Raw genomic sequence first — 14,574 nt, 5'->3', positions numbered from 1 at the left:
TTCCGTTGCTGTTGTACAATAATTTACTTTAAAGGAATTATTTTAAATTACTCATAACATGAACTAATACAAAAAAAGCTTTTTTTTATTGGAAATAGCAGTGCTACATATTAGGAAAAGCAAAAATTTTATATATTAAAAATATAAATTTAAAACATTGTAACTATGCTCCTTCAAATGTTTTATTATTATTTTTCGAATTACTTTATAGCTAAGGAGTTCAATAGCCTTTTTAATTGCTATCGTTACATATTGCCTGACATTGTAAAGTTAACTCAAGCAGTTTATTCAATTTTATATGTATGTAAGTAACTGGATTTATTATTTTCATATTATCATGTAAGTAAGTAGTTGGATTCATAAGGGCATAGTTTTCATCTCATCTAAAACTTATTCTGTTTAATAAATTTTTAGTCAATACTATTTTTTGGTTGTAAGGCATTAATAAGGTAAGTGCAACGTTGTATAAATTAGTCTTTAAGTAAATCACTACGATATTTTAACTCAAGTCTATTTACCTTCCTTTTATATTAAATAGTTAAAAAGAATCTTTGTTTCGCAACTTTCAAGATATCTATCCGTGCCTTCACTGAATTTTCACAGAAGCTGTAGTTCCCTCCACTTTAAAGTTAATACTTTATTAAAAGATATTGGAAAGCATGCGTTACCTTATTAGACTTTAAATAATAGTTTGTTACTTATTAATGGTTTACATGCAATGCAAAATAATATTGCTAGCACTTCCTTCCAAAAAGGTTTGACTATAGGCCATAGATTATAAAAACTGTATAAATTTCCTTAAAAAAATATTCAATTTATTATAAAAAGTTTGTGCTAAATAAAAGATTTTATAATTTTGTGCAATAAATATTAAGCCCCTCTCTTCTATTAAGGAGTCATCTTAACTCAACTATAATTGTATAATTTTATTTATTTGGTCCGCATCCCCTAAGAGTAATTATATTTCCATATTAAAAAAGGTATAATTTTAGACTTATGCCTTTCATATGGTTTATGTATAATCTGCAGGCTTTGGAAGTTACTTCTAACACTCCAGACCATACGCTAAGCCCAATCTCCATCTCTTTGTTTTTACTTCTATTAACACGTTTTAAATATTATTAATTCAAAAAATCATTCTTAACGCTAAAACAAAAAAAATGACTTAAAAATAATATAAAGTTTCTAATACAAAAACAACTTTATATTTTAGCAAGCGCCCACACGGTAACGGCTCGGGGAGAAAATATAGGAGTTAAGGGATTCGCAACCACCATGTGCCTGTTATTTAGCCCTCGCAAAAAGTTCATATTGTTCTCTGTTGCATAAAAATACTGGGCGACTATATTTAATATATTTTGAAAAACATGAGAGATGGAGGCGCAGTTATACTTATAAAGAGTCATATAAAGCTCTCCTTAAATTCACCAAAATTTAAAAATCTATAGTCTACCAATATATGCATTACTTAAAAAAAACTTGGTTTCAGCAGATATTATTTCCTGTCATAAGTCGCTTAGGAAAGAACTATTGAAGGAGTAATTAGATAAATTTATATAATAATAACCAAGTTATTTTTTAAGGAGACATAAATAGTAGCCCTTCTTGACGGAAGAGAGGGAAGAACAATTTAAAACATTGGGCAAAACAATAGTGAAGTTTTTGATCTGGCCCCTTAGAACCACACAGCGCTTAACTAGAGGCTCCGTTTTATTTTAGCCATAGCCTTGTAAAGAAATCAATTCCTCTGCACATTATTAATCTTTATAAATTATCATCTGCTTATGAACCGGTATCATTGCTGGTTAAAGGTTTAAGTCGAGTCAGTTGGAATCTAAAAAAAAACAGCAGTTAATAATTTAACGCCCTTGCCGATTCCTTCCTGTTCGTCTGAAATTGATGCTGCTCCCTCTTAAGAACACGAAAATTACTTAGTGAACTCATCAACTACTTATAAAATAGTAAACAATTCAAATATATCTTTCCCTCTAACCTTAAAAAACATAAATGTAGACGATAAAAAAGAATATAAATGGAAAGACGAGCCTCATGTGATAAGTCAACTCTAACAACATAAGTAATGTGGTTTAACGCAAACTAAATACTTTTAAAGCAACCTCTAGGATATGGAGCTACGAATTTTAAACCCGTCCAATAATTTTATGCAAAAATAACGAAATATTTTAAAACTCATGTTATACCACTTTTTTATAAAGAAAAGGCCAATATATTGCAGAAATTTTGTCTCCTTAGCGCAAGCTCTCCACTATCTTTAGTAATACAACCAAATACTATCTCATTCCGCAAAGGTAGATTACCTCTGACTCAAGTGTTTGCGAATGAAAAGGGAAAAAAATAAGGGCCCTGACGGTATATCAAACCTGATGCTAAAAAGTCTTCGTCTAATGGTTAGCGTGTACCTATCAAACTTACCTATTCTATTCTTTAGTCTTTAGTAGGGTTACTTTCCTTCCAGGGGAAAAAGTTAGGTTACTCTTATATTAACAACTACAACCATATTAGCGGTTATGCTAAAGTCTACCGGTCAATTAGTTTACTTTCCTCCCTCCCCTACCTTTCCCGGCGATTATATTTCGAGTAGAGGACTCTACTACACCTACTACACATCAAATTTTAAGGATCATAGAGAATAACACAAAAGTTTTAATTTGCAAGGATCAACAGTTATGGTATTCGTAAATATTGAAAAGCTTGTAGTACTGTCATGAAAGACATCCATGAATTAATTGTATATAAGTTTCAGAGTGACTTGGGCGCTTGCTGTGTTCATTTCTTTGCAATAGGTCATTTGTTTTACTTATTAAAGAAGACTCCTCCGTCCCCAGGATCTTTCAAGCTAGTGTCATTCAGGGCTCTTTTTTATTGTTCCGTTATATACGTGTGACACTTCCCTCTCCTACCAACAAATGTTTCCTTAGCTCTATGATGGCGCTGCGATGTCTCGCGTAGTTCAAAGGTAACCCGCATTAGCTTTTAAACTTGTGTGGGCCGATTTTTATATCCTTGAAAAAGGGTTTAAAGAGTGGAAACTTACGATAAAATCTACCGAATGCCAAATGCCATGCGATGATAATCTCATGAAAAAGGAAAAATTAATAGATAATTCTCTAAAGCTATCGCAAAAAAATTTTTTTTTGAAACAGTTAAGTAAAATATCATGGCATGTATATTGACTCCAGTCTTAATTGGAAGCCAAATGCTATTTATCTTATTAAAATATCGAGAATATAATAGTTATGCGTTATGCCTTGTATGCATAAAAACGATTTTATTTGAAATAAACTCCTTATGGATAAAGCTATTATCAGTCTATTATTAGTTACGCATCTTCATAACCTGTTGCTCGATATTGATCTACTGTACCCTGAAGATAGAAGTCTAAATATTGACGTAGTTTAATATATTTTATCACTTACAGTCTGCATCTAGTTTAAGAGTGTTAGAATTTTTTAATAAACAATTTAATGCAATAATAAAAGTTGCACAGCACACCCACTAATATTCTATTAAAAATTTTTTTGTTTTAGAATAAATTTAAAAATACATTCATAATAAAGAGCCTAGGGTAGAAGGAAAGTAACATGCTAGATAATTGCCTTAAAAATGAGAAGTTGTAAAAGTATAACAAATGTAAGTTACATTTCTTACGACTAATTTAACCGTTAAACATCTATGATAATTTAAACCTTAGCTCTTACAAAATAAAACCAAAAAAACCTTAACCTTTTATATACTCACTATATTCGCCTTGCTGTTATTTTCTTACATTCTTTTAATCCTTAAATGAATAAACTAAAAAATCTTGAAAAAGAAGTAAAACATAAAAGTTTGTTTTTTGCCAAAAAACTAGTTTAAATTACTTTTTAGACTGTCTACCTTTAAGAATTTACTGTACTTACAAAGTACTTGCAAGTAAAATTACAATGAAATCAAATGTTGACAGTAATGTACTTCTATTATCAGTCAGTCAACATAACAGTGTGAATGTTCAAAAAAAACTTTAATAATTATATATGAAGAAAATATTAATAATCTTATTGATTTTTCAAGTTTTCTTCAACTGTTTCTGGATAATAGTAACGCCAGTGTAGATGTTGTTGTTGTTTTAAATTAGAAACGAAATCGTCGGAAGTAAGCAAGGCCCCTAAAACTAGCTTGCTGTAACATATCCAAGAAAAAGAGACACTGAGGAAATCTATACACTTATTAATAAAAGAACAACAAGAAAAATAAAAAAAACCTAAGAAACTGGGAGTATTGCGGTTCTTTCCAGTACTGAAGATATTTTAGGTAATTAAGAAAACTCTTATCCTCAAAATATTTATGCCTTGCAAGTTCTTTATTTTATTAGTAAAATCAGTAAACGTGGACTTAACACAATCAAAGTACCCTGTAAGTATAAAGGATCAGCTAGCAACTGTACAAATTCACATTCGAGTTCAAATCGCTGAACTTCTTCTTTATCAATTTTCTCTTCCTCAGAGGCACTTGTCTCCATTTTTAATATACCACAATATTTTCGTTTGTTAACTTTATAAAAACCCCATGTCAAAAAAAAATAAATTAAAAACAAGTATTAAAAAGCTAAGGATAAGGTTTTCGGGGAAAGCTGAGGAGGGCTAATAAATAGCTAGATTAAGTAAAGCTCACGCAGATCTTTTTCCTCTGTCACCCTTCTTTATGCCGTTAACCATTGTAGGCTGACGGTACCTCACTATGAAAACTATTAAACAAGGAAAAGGAGTTGCAATGATGGTTTTTTACTTTTAACATTAGTATTTAATAAATATTAAGTAACACTAAGGCAAAGATATCTACGTGGCGTTTTTATTAAACTATCCTGGTTTTTACTATTCACCTAAGGTTCAAGTAACGACCTAGATAAAGGTGAGAGAAAAAAAGTTTGCAGTCTCCAAGTAATCTTCACATATTCCCGCTATCCATTAACCCCCACTCACCTAGACTTGTCAGGTAGTAACATTTAAATTAAGTTTGTAAAAAGAAAGATAAGGAAATGTTTAATTGAAACACATAAAAACTCTAGGTTACCAAATGACCGGGTTCATTTAGTAGAGAGACAGAAAATTATAATAGTAAGAAAAGCGTATTTTCACGTACTTTTCATATAAAAATTTTAAATAAATTTCACTTCATGAGACTTAAGAACTCAAACAACAAAAAAACATACTAAATTTAATAATAAAGCTGCAAGCAAAATTAATATCATGGACTTAAATTTTATGTTATCTAATAAATTTACAAAAAATTAAGAAACAAGAACACCGTTATGGAAGCTTAGTGGTTTATGATATCCGTGGAGATAATATATAAAGAAGGCGCTATGGGCACATAAAAAGCACCCTATTTAGACAATTTTCTTTAGTTTACTTATCAGCTTTATTGTTTCACTATTGCAATTAAAAAAAAATGTTCTTTAGAAGGAAAATAAATTTCCATCGTGCCTCATTAAGCATTTGAATATTTATATTTTAAGTTCAGGGCAAGTTCATGAGTATATCTACCCAGCTTTTTCAAGTTGTTGTTCCTCACCGGTAGGATATTGTTGACGCAAATACCCTGTTTCTCTCCTAGCTGGAACCGGTAAACAACTATTAAATTAAATTTCTCGAGAAGCAAAGTTGTGAGAAACGGCAAAATAAATCTTTACAGGAACAAGGCTTTAGTATGAGAGTTATATACATAAAATAAAATAAAATGGATTATAGGCGGCAGTGCACAAAATAATTAGTCAACCCTCCTTTATCTCTATCATTAACCTCATTCTTGAGCAATACCTCTGCTATTAACTATATAACCCGTCAAGTACAAGCTCGTTTTAAAGCTTCTGTGCCTGATAAGAAATGATATTCTGTTGAACTGCATAGTTTATATATATACGTACTAAGATCAGTAATATTTCAAATATGGTAAACTTTTTATTTTTTAATGTTAATTATGTATATGCAATCCCAAAAAGTTCCAAAATATCTGTAAAAAAAACTTCTAAGCGTTTACATTAACCATGAAAGAATTGTAATATAAAGTATATTTATGTTATAAACTAGCATAAAATATATATCAAACAAATTTTTGATAAGAAAAAAATTCCTTATATAAAAACTTCTGCAGCTTTAATATAATATTAACTTTAAATTATAATTTTTAAAAACTTTTGAAGCTCTTTTCAAGTATTATGTATATCTTCCCCCAACTATAATCCATTATTTTGAGACAATTAGCAACAAACTCGCCAACTTCAAAAAATTGCAGCACCAAAGATAACTTAATTCTAACAAAAATCCTAAAAAGTGAGGAACTATATAATTCAAAAATATGATTCCCTTATAATTGTATTAAGACAATATCTAAAAAGTGTCTTTAAAAAGTACAAGGGAACACTGATGTTAAAATAATTCGTGTGGAAACTAAAAGCAAATAATTTTTTAAATAAGTTTACTGTCAAGTTTACTGTCAATCAAAAATAATATTTTAAAACCAACCTTCAAAAAAGAGCAAAAAAAAAGATATTTTATTTTTTAACCAAAATATAATTTTATTCTTCCAAACAAGAGTAGCATCTCTGCCTTTCAAAATGTAATAAAATAAACTATAATTAAAATTGATTAAAATCTAATTTTTTTGTGTAGGAGTCTTCCTAAAAGTTCCCACAACGACGCAATGATCACGTTCAAACGGTTCCAACGAAATTTGCTCGGAGGGCTTCAAATCGAGAGAACGTAATTTATTTACCTCCGAAGCAAAAACTGCTTCTGCTGGAATAGTAGAGTCTATACAGTTTGCCTAGTAATAAGCTATAGTAAAAAAAAATAACAAAAAAATTTAATAAACACATACCTTAATAGAAATTACGAAATGGCCATCTTTCTTTAGAAAATATTCCGCATTAACCCCAACAATTTGCGCCTGATTACGTTGAGCAACATCAGCAAAAATAGTGTCAACCATCCCAACGAGCATCCTTTAAAAGAAAATTAACCGTTTTAGAGAAAATCATTTATTAAAAAAAGAATTCGCTGTAGCTAAATTCTTAAAGAAATAATTTTTATACCACTACAAACTTCCAAACCAAAAAAAAAGGCGCCAAAAGATTTTAGCAAAATAATTAGTGATATTAAAAAGTATATATAGCTTAACGCGAGTAAAAATAGCCGCAGTAAAAAAAATAACGGTCAAAAATATATTTATAAAAGTACCGATATTTATAAGGATGTCTCGCATCTTCAATAATAGGAATAATATTAATCCTCTTCTTTGCAACGTTTACCAAATCCCTACCGGAACGGAGAGAGAATTCCACAGCATACACCAGGCCCTCAGGACCAACGATATCGGAAACGTGAGAAACAGTGGTACCTTGTATTAATGTAGTTATTTAAAAAATTAATGAGTGGTAAAATAGAAATAAAAATAAAAATAAAAATAACTGCATGGTAGGGAATAACAATAGGAATATAATATTAAATTTCGAAAATAATAGTATATATTAAAATAACAAAAACACATCATTATGGTTAAGAAATTTAACATAAGGGTATAAAAAAACAGTTTATGTTAAAAAAAAGTTAATAACGAAAGAAAGATCAAATATAATAGTAAAAATGATATAAATGATATAAAAGGATTGTACTATAAATATATCAGTAATTATTAGATGAATGTTTATTACAGTGAAAAGATAAAAACATAAATACAAAAACTATTAAAGAAATTAAACAACTATTTGATATAAACTTTAATAAGATAATAGGCTTATTAATAAATTATTAATAGAACTAATAAAAAAAATTTTTAATAAACTTTAGCTGGTGTAAAATAATTGCAACTAAATAAGCTCTCGTTCCCACCTCTTCTCACCTTAAAAATTTTAAGCTCTGCTACTGACTAACGGAAAGTCAATTTTATATATAAAGGAAAATAATTTCTCTACTCTGCCGGTTCACTCTTTAAAAGTAATAAAAAAAACTAATTAAGCAAATGCCTGCGACATTCTATTCACGGAAAAGCAAAGCTCGCTAACAAAAACAAAAAATAAAACTTTGAAAAACAAACCTCCTCTTACATGGTATAGCTCCCCTGAGTTCAAATTAAATACGCCAAAATGAATTTCGATAAAAACAAAATGCTATACTTTTTTAAGACATTAAACGGGTTTTTTTTTAATTTATTTGTAAAATTCACAAATCAATTTAAATAAAAATATGAACGTTCAAAGAGTAAAAAACATTGTAATTTCGTATAAAGAACTATATAATTTAAACAAAAAATAAACTAAAATAAGGAAGACACCAAATTGAATTCTGAACTATTAAGCTATAATAATTATTTTATGTTTTTAAACATTCTATAAATAGCTTATAAAATAAACATCAATTTTAACTCTGTATAAGCTCTCAACAAAAATATTACAATAACTATAAAAAGGATAAAAATTCTTAAAATAATATTACAAATAATAATAAATATAAAAAATTAGTTGAAACGCCATTACCGGAAGCGGCGCCAAGATACAAAACTTTGGCGCCCGGGTAAATCCATATATTTTCAACTCCTCGAATAACAGCAGCAGCTATTTTAGAGCGAAATGGATTCCAAAATCGATATTCAGCCGTCTTCTTCTGGCCTTATATAAATTAAAGTAATAAAAAAACTTATTTTTTCGTATTAAAATCAAAATAAGAGTATAAAACGTTAACTAATAAATAGATGTTAGTATTAATAAAAATAAAAACTAATGTTTAGTACCAAAATATTATATAATATAATATAAAAAAATTTCATACAAATAAATGTAATATAAATTTATTTTTACAAATAATTATTAAATGGCGCAAACGAATTAAAAAGCTGAGGTCAACGCTCAGCAAGCATAAAAAAGGTAAAAGCACGAGAGCTAATTCCCCTTGCCGACTTAATACATTTACTTCAACAATTCACAATTTTTATTAATACATAAATATTAGTAATTCTAAACCTTTCTTTTATCACTCAAGGACTAACAAAAGTATTTTTATTTGATAATCTTATTAATTTTAAAATGCTTCTTTGACTGATTTAATATTTTTTACTTAACTGTTTGTTTCATGATAAATTATTAATTTAATCAAAACTTGAATTACTTGTTTTAATAACTTATTATTAACTGCTTTTTTATTAAATACATTACACATCAATAATATAAAAGGAACGAAAATGACTAATAAGAACCGTCTTCCTCTCTTTCTGTTTGGATGCGTTTTTCGCCATATATGGAAAGGCCGGGAGCCATGGACTCTGTAAGAATAGCATCATCTTTGCCACGTGCCACAAAAACGCCAGGAAAGCGATGAGGCTCAACAATGGCTTTCGAGCCGCCTGATAAAAAAATTATATTAATTAAAATTTGCTAAAGGGACGAACAGGTATTGACTGAAAGTTATTTTTTAAATATTTTAATTATAAAAAGGCATTAATAACCAATTAAACTTAATATGCAATAATATAAAAATAATAAAATAAAATAAAAAATTTCAAAAAATAACTAAAAATACTAAAAATTATATTTTATTAGTGCAGCAGACTGTATTAGCCAATATAAAAAAGATATTATTAGTAGAAACAAATACCTCAATTAATAAACTTTTTTAAAATAATTAATTAAAAAACTTTTAAATAGTCAAGTAAACTATATATACTTTAACTGGTCATAAAATGGCCAATAAATATTAATCAAAAATAGTTAAGAAAACTTTAATTAAAATTAAAAAATTATTGATTAAGTAAAATAGCGATAATTAGATTTTTATTCTAAATATTTATTATAAAATTAATAAATATAAAGTTTATAAATATATATATTTAAAAAATAAATAAAATATTATAGTAAATAAATTTATATGTACGTTAAGACTGAAAAATATTGACTAAACAAAATGTAATCATTAGAAGAAATATAAAAAAGGAAATTTAAAACTTAAAACTAACAAAATATACATCAGCACTTATTATGTAAAAATAATAGTAACATAAAATATTTAGGTTCTATAGTTATATATATCTAAGAACAGAAATCAATAATTAAACTTATGTTAAATATTTAGCCGCATATGGATATAAAAAAATAATAACAGTTTAGTTTAGGTAAAAAAATAAAAATAGAACACATAGAGGATAGTGGTAATAATAATAAAAAAGAAAAAATCTTAAAACATTCAAAAAATATATTAAAAAATAAAAGTGAATACCAAAAATATAAAAAAGATATAACCAAATTCTTTTTAGAATAAATATATATTATTAAAATCTATACTTAAAATTGATAAATTAAAAAAATTAAGTAAGTATAAATTCGTTTATGTAGATTTATTACTAACTTTAAATTGAAAAAAAAAAATTATTGTATAAATTAAATTATAATTTTATTTCAAATATTAAAATTACTATTAATATTATTTTTTTCTATAAAATTTTACATTATAAAGATACCTTTAAAACCGGGTTTCTTAGCGCCTCTGCCGCCTCGTCCACCACGACCACCGCGATCGCCCCGTCCTCCCCTTCCACCTCGCCCGCCGCGTCCCCCAAACGATCCTCTTCGGGCGCTATTAACTCCTCCCCGAGGCGCGCCTCTTCCAGGAGCACCACCTCCTCTTCCTCTAAAACCAGCTCGCATTCCTCCTCTTTTATTGTTAAAACCTTTTTACAGTACCAATACAATCATATAATATAGATTTAGTAACTCCCAAGAAAAAGTTATCGAAAATTTGATCTTAACCGCAAGTAAAGAAAACTTAATTAAAATTATGAGTTTTTTTTAACATTATTATCAACATAGTGTATAAACTAATAACTTAATTCATACTAGCTACAAATAAATTCAACGAGATACATAATATATTAAAGGCGAGTAACTAACGTTCGGGGGCCATAATCTTTCCTATATTTACAAATATATCTTATAACTGCATATAATTAATAAGTTTCACTTTTTAAAATTGTATACTGCACTAAACAAAAAATGAACCAAAACAAAAATAGCAAGAAAAGATAAGCAAAGCCGAGTTATAATGTCCCCTCTTAGCTGCACGAAAAAATTTACTTCACGCTCCATGTGTTATGGTAGCCGCGTGCCAATCCGTCGATTAGGTATAAAAAAAATTGCAATAACCTGAAAGCTAGGCAGGGTGCGACATAAGCACCCCGATTTTTTCGAACTTTTTGGCGCTTTTTCTCTTTTTTTTTTAATTGAACGAAATTTTTATAGTTGCATATATTTTAACTTATCTCCGTTTTGTTATTTTTTTACTCTTCATGGGGCAACACTTCGCAGGCACTACTAGTCAGCAAGAAAAGACTACCAACTTGTTAGCCGAGAACGCTGGGCTTAGAAAAGAACTAGACGCTTAAAAGATGAAATTAGCTCACTTAGGGAAAGTAATTTGCGAAACAGTAACTTTTGGGGTTACCCACTTAAAGATTTAAATTTAACGACTTTAGCTTTCATATAAACTCTTGTTTTTGAAAAATAAAGGTTAAAAAGGATAGGTTATGCTAGAGACCGCTGTAGGTTGTTGATATACAGTAGTGTTAACAGTAACAAAAGCGACACTAGTTATAATAATAGCCGTATTTACTATATAAAATCGTTCTTAAAAGCTACAATAATAGTAGTATTGAAATAGTGATAATAACATATTAATAACAAAGTTTTCGACGGAAACAAATTTTAATGGACTTTAATAGATTTTTTTAAAAAAAAATTATTGATAATAATTACTTTAGTCGTGGTAAAACTTTAGTAATAATAATTATAGTTAATAATAATACTGTAAATGATAATAATAATAATAATAATAGTATTGTTAATAACAATAATAATAATAATAAAATTCACCCTAAAGCGACCAGTCTAAACTATAAAATACCTCCCATAACGGTTCATAACAAACTGGTCTAAATTTATCTTTTCATACACTACAAAAATAAAGTTTACGAACTTTTAGAGCTTATAACCACAAACGTAAGCGGCTAAAGAACATACAGCCACACCTTATAGTTTGCGCAGAGAAAACTACTGGCTCTCATCCATAACTTATGAAATAAAGGGGCTTAACCAAAAAAAAAAGTAAAACAAAAATAAATAAAGTTTTTGTAGTACAATCACACTTTATTGCCCAGTTTCACAGTATCAATACCTCCATAAAAGGTTAAAAAATAATTTTCCTGTTTGTAAAATTAAGGTTTAGATTAATTATGTAACTTATTAATTCAAGCTTTCCTGCTCGTAGTCAAAGTTAAACTGTAGCGTCTATAACTGGGAATGTTAAAGAAGAGGAAATAAAATATTACACCGCACCTTATACAAGCATCTTGGGCTGAGTGAAGTGGTTTACACGCATATTTAAATTTACTACAGGTACGCAAACTATTTATAACTACGCGCGCTTGTATGCTTAACATTTCAATTTATTAGGCGGAATCCAGTAATCGGATTCTTTAAAATAAAGCCTACTAAGCAAATAGTTAATATTATTTTTTATTAGTTAAATCTCTGCTTACTGAATAACTTAAGAAAGGAACAATTTTCCTGAAAAAATGAAGGTTTATGTTTTGCTTTTGTTTTTGGCTATCTTTCGTTTGTGTTTATTAGTATCTCTTATAGTTCATGATAGCCTTTTAGTGTATAATTCCTGAATGATTTTATTGTCTATTTTTTTAAATGGTAATTGTGATGTTAACTACTTGCTATTACTTATAATAAAAATATTATTTGAGGTGAAGTGCGTTTTCTTGTTATAGCAAATACCTCTTCGGAGTTGCTATACTATCAATACTCAAATACTTTAACTATTCTCTACTAGAATATTTCATCAACTAACATATTGAAACAAAAAGCAAAATAATAAAATACATTTATTAGTTGTGTAAGTCAATAATAAACTTATAATAGTTCCGGTTCCCACTTTAAACAAAAAGGGATTCCGCTATAGAAGACCAAAGAATATAAGATAAACCTAACTTAAACAAGGAGAGCTCTCAAACTCACATAGCGTAAAAGTATCATCACTTTCTGCGTTTCAAAAATCACTATTAAAACGAATATAAAAAGCTAAAAAAGAGGTTAAATAATAAAAACTAATGCAACATCAAAAAAAAATTTAGCCGACTCGCTAACACCGTTTAGTTATAATAAACTATCAGCCCTTTTACCGGCGTAATTTCCCTTCCGTCGAAAAACCAAGCCAAGAAGTTAAGTTACGAGGTAACCTGCAGAGCTTAGTTGAAAAGAAGGTCGCTTAAAGTAAAAAAACAATTTTTTTTTAAAACATAAAACACTAGCATAAACAACCGTAATAAGCAAAGATATATTATTACCGGAACAAAGTTTTTAAACTTTTCAAGTTAATTATATTTAAGTCCACGCTCTGGTTATAAATAAGTACATTTAAAAGTATAACTTAAGATAAAAAAGTTTATATTAAAGTTTTACAAAACAAGCAAAAAAAAAATATCCTCAGACATGGAAGTCGGTGTAGTTCTTTCCTACTGCACAACCTTTAAACAGCTGAGCAATCAGTTGTTATAGTCTTCATTGGATTCGTTAGAGGTTAACATGCTTAACCGCACGATAACTCTTTAAGATTTACTAGTTTTCTATGCGCAATATGGACTAAATGGCCATAAGGGCTTGGTACAACCAGGAGTTAATCTTCCTCCTCACGCTAAGCGGGACAGGTCAAAAGTAAGTAGAACCCATTAGGTTGTCCAGCTCAAAGCAGAAGGAGGAATAACAACGATACAGCTTTATAGTATATAGTAAAATTACGAGCATTAAATGCCCTTCACATAGCTCCCACAAATTCCTAAAGAATCTGCTAATCTAATAAATTACAAAAAATACTTAAAAATCAAGATTATCAACACTCCACCCTGGGACTAACAACAAAAGCAACAACTTGAATCGCCAACAAAGAAAAGCAAGGGAAGAAGAACTAGTACAAAGCAATGCCCGCCCTGCTAAAATACTAATTCGTGAAAAACTGAACCATGTGATCGCTGATGAGCAACTCGCACGCGAGCCAAGAGGGGGCCGTCTCTGCCAACACTTTACTTTCTCGTCGCGTTAGTAATCTTCATTTTGTATTTTTAGGTTTTATTCTTATAATTTATACCTGAGAAAAATAGATCTACTGAAGTTTACAATTCATATCATTATTGCTTATATGTAACTATATATAGTTGTTCAAAATTTTCTAAGTATAACATAGTTTGCTAAGCCTTATATTTCCAACTTAATTTCACAAGCATACTAAGAACATTAAGAGAGAATTGAGAATACTGTCTTGGCTATCAGATACGTATTTGATAATAAGGCACTTCTTGTCATTGCAACTTTTATACTATTAATTTATAGAATGAAGTCGTTTAAAAGAGCAGAAGTATTTGGCCTAATATTATTTTTCTAGTTTCCATAGGGTATTTTAGTGATACTACTAAGCGAAGACATACTTTCTTCTTGAATTTTAAAGTCAGTTAGAAGTGATATTTAAGATTGAT

At 28.7% G+C, this 14,574-nt stretch overlaps 1 protein-coding gene and 2 long non-coding RNA genes across 3 annotated transcripts; all 3 read right to left on the bottom strand.

Annotated features, from left to right (window-relative positions):
• Nucleotides 1–4,093: 4,093 nt before the first annotated feature.
• LOC135145112 (uncharacterized) lies at nucleotides 4,094–4,575 on the bottom strand. The gene is made up of 3 exons (XR_010283328.1): nucleotides 4,411–4,575; nucleotides 4,262–4,358; nucleotides 4,094–4,216 (listed from the first exon to the last, which is right to left on the bottom strand). It is a non-coding gene; the product is annotated as an uncharacterized LOC135145112 (long non-coding RNA).
• Nucleotides 4,576–6,619: 2,044 nt separating this feature from the next.
• Nucleotides 6,620–10,998, bottom strand: LOC135145120 (rRNA 2'-O-methyltransferase fibrillarin-like). The gene is made up of 7 exons (XM_064077230.1): nucleotides 10,934–10,998; nucleotides 10,504–10,713; nucleotides 9,247–9,393; nucleotides 8,531–8,662; nucleotides 7,236–7,395; nucleotides 6,877–7,000; nucleotides 6,620–6,822 (listed from the first exon to the last, which is right to left on the bottom strand). The coding sequence occupies exons 1-7, from the start codon at nucleotides 10,944–10,946 to the stop codon at nucleotides 6,652–6,654; spliced, it is 957 nt and encodes a 318-aa protein (XP_063933300.1). The 5' UTR covers nucleotides 10,947–10,998; the 3' UTR covers nucleotides 6,620–6,651.
• A 1,966-nt stretch (nucleotides 10,999–12,964) lies between these two features.
• Nucleotides 12,965–13,984, bottom strand: LOC135145119 (uncharacterized). The gene is made up of 3 exons (XR_010283332.1): nucleotides 13,844–13,984; nucleotides 13,393–13,442; nucleotides 12,965–13,292 (listed from the first exon to the last, which is right to left on the bottom strand). It is a non-coding gene; the product is annotated as an uncharacterized LOC135145119 (long non-coding RNA).
• Nucleotides 13,985–14,574: the final 590 nt, after the last annotated feature.

This window comes from Zophobas morio, unplaced genomic scaffold, assembly GCF_036711695.1.
Source record: "Zophobas morio isolate AGI-343-1 ecotype UQ-CSIRO unplaced genomic scaffold, CSIRO_AGI_Zmor_V1 ptg000126l, whole genome shotgun sequence".
Classification (NCBI taxonomy): domain Eukaryota; kingdom Metazoa; phylum Arthropoda; class Insecta; order Coleoptera; family Tenebrionidae; genus Zophobas; species Zophobas morio.
Note: the sequence above shows the minus strand (reverse complement) of the source record. Positions and strands in the feature narration are given on the sequence as shown.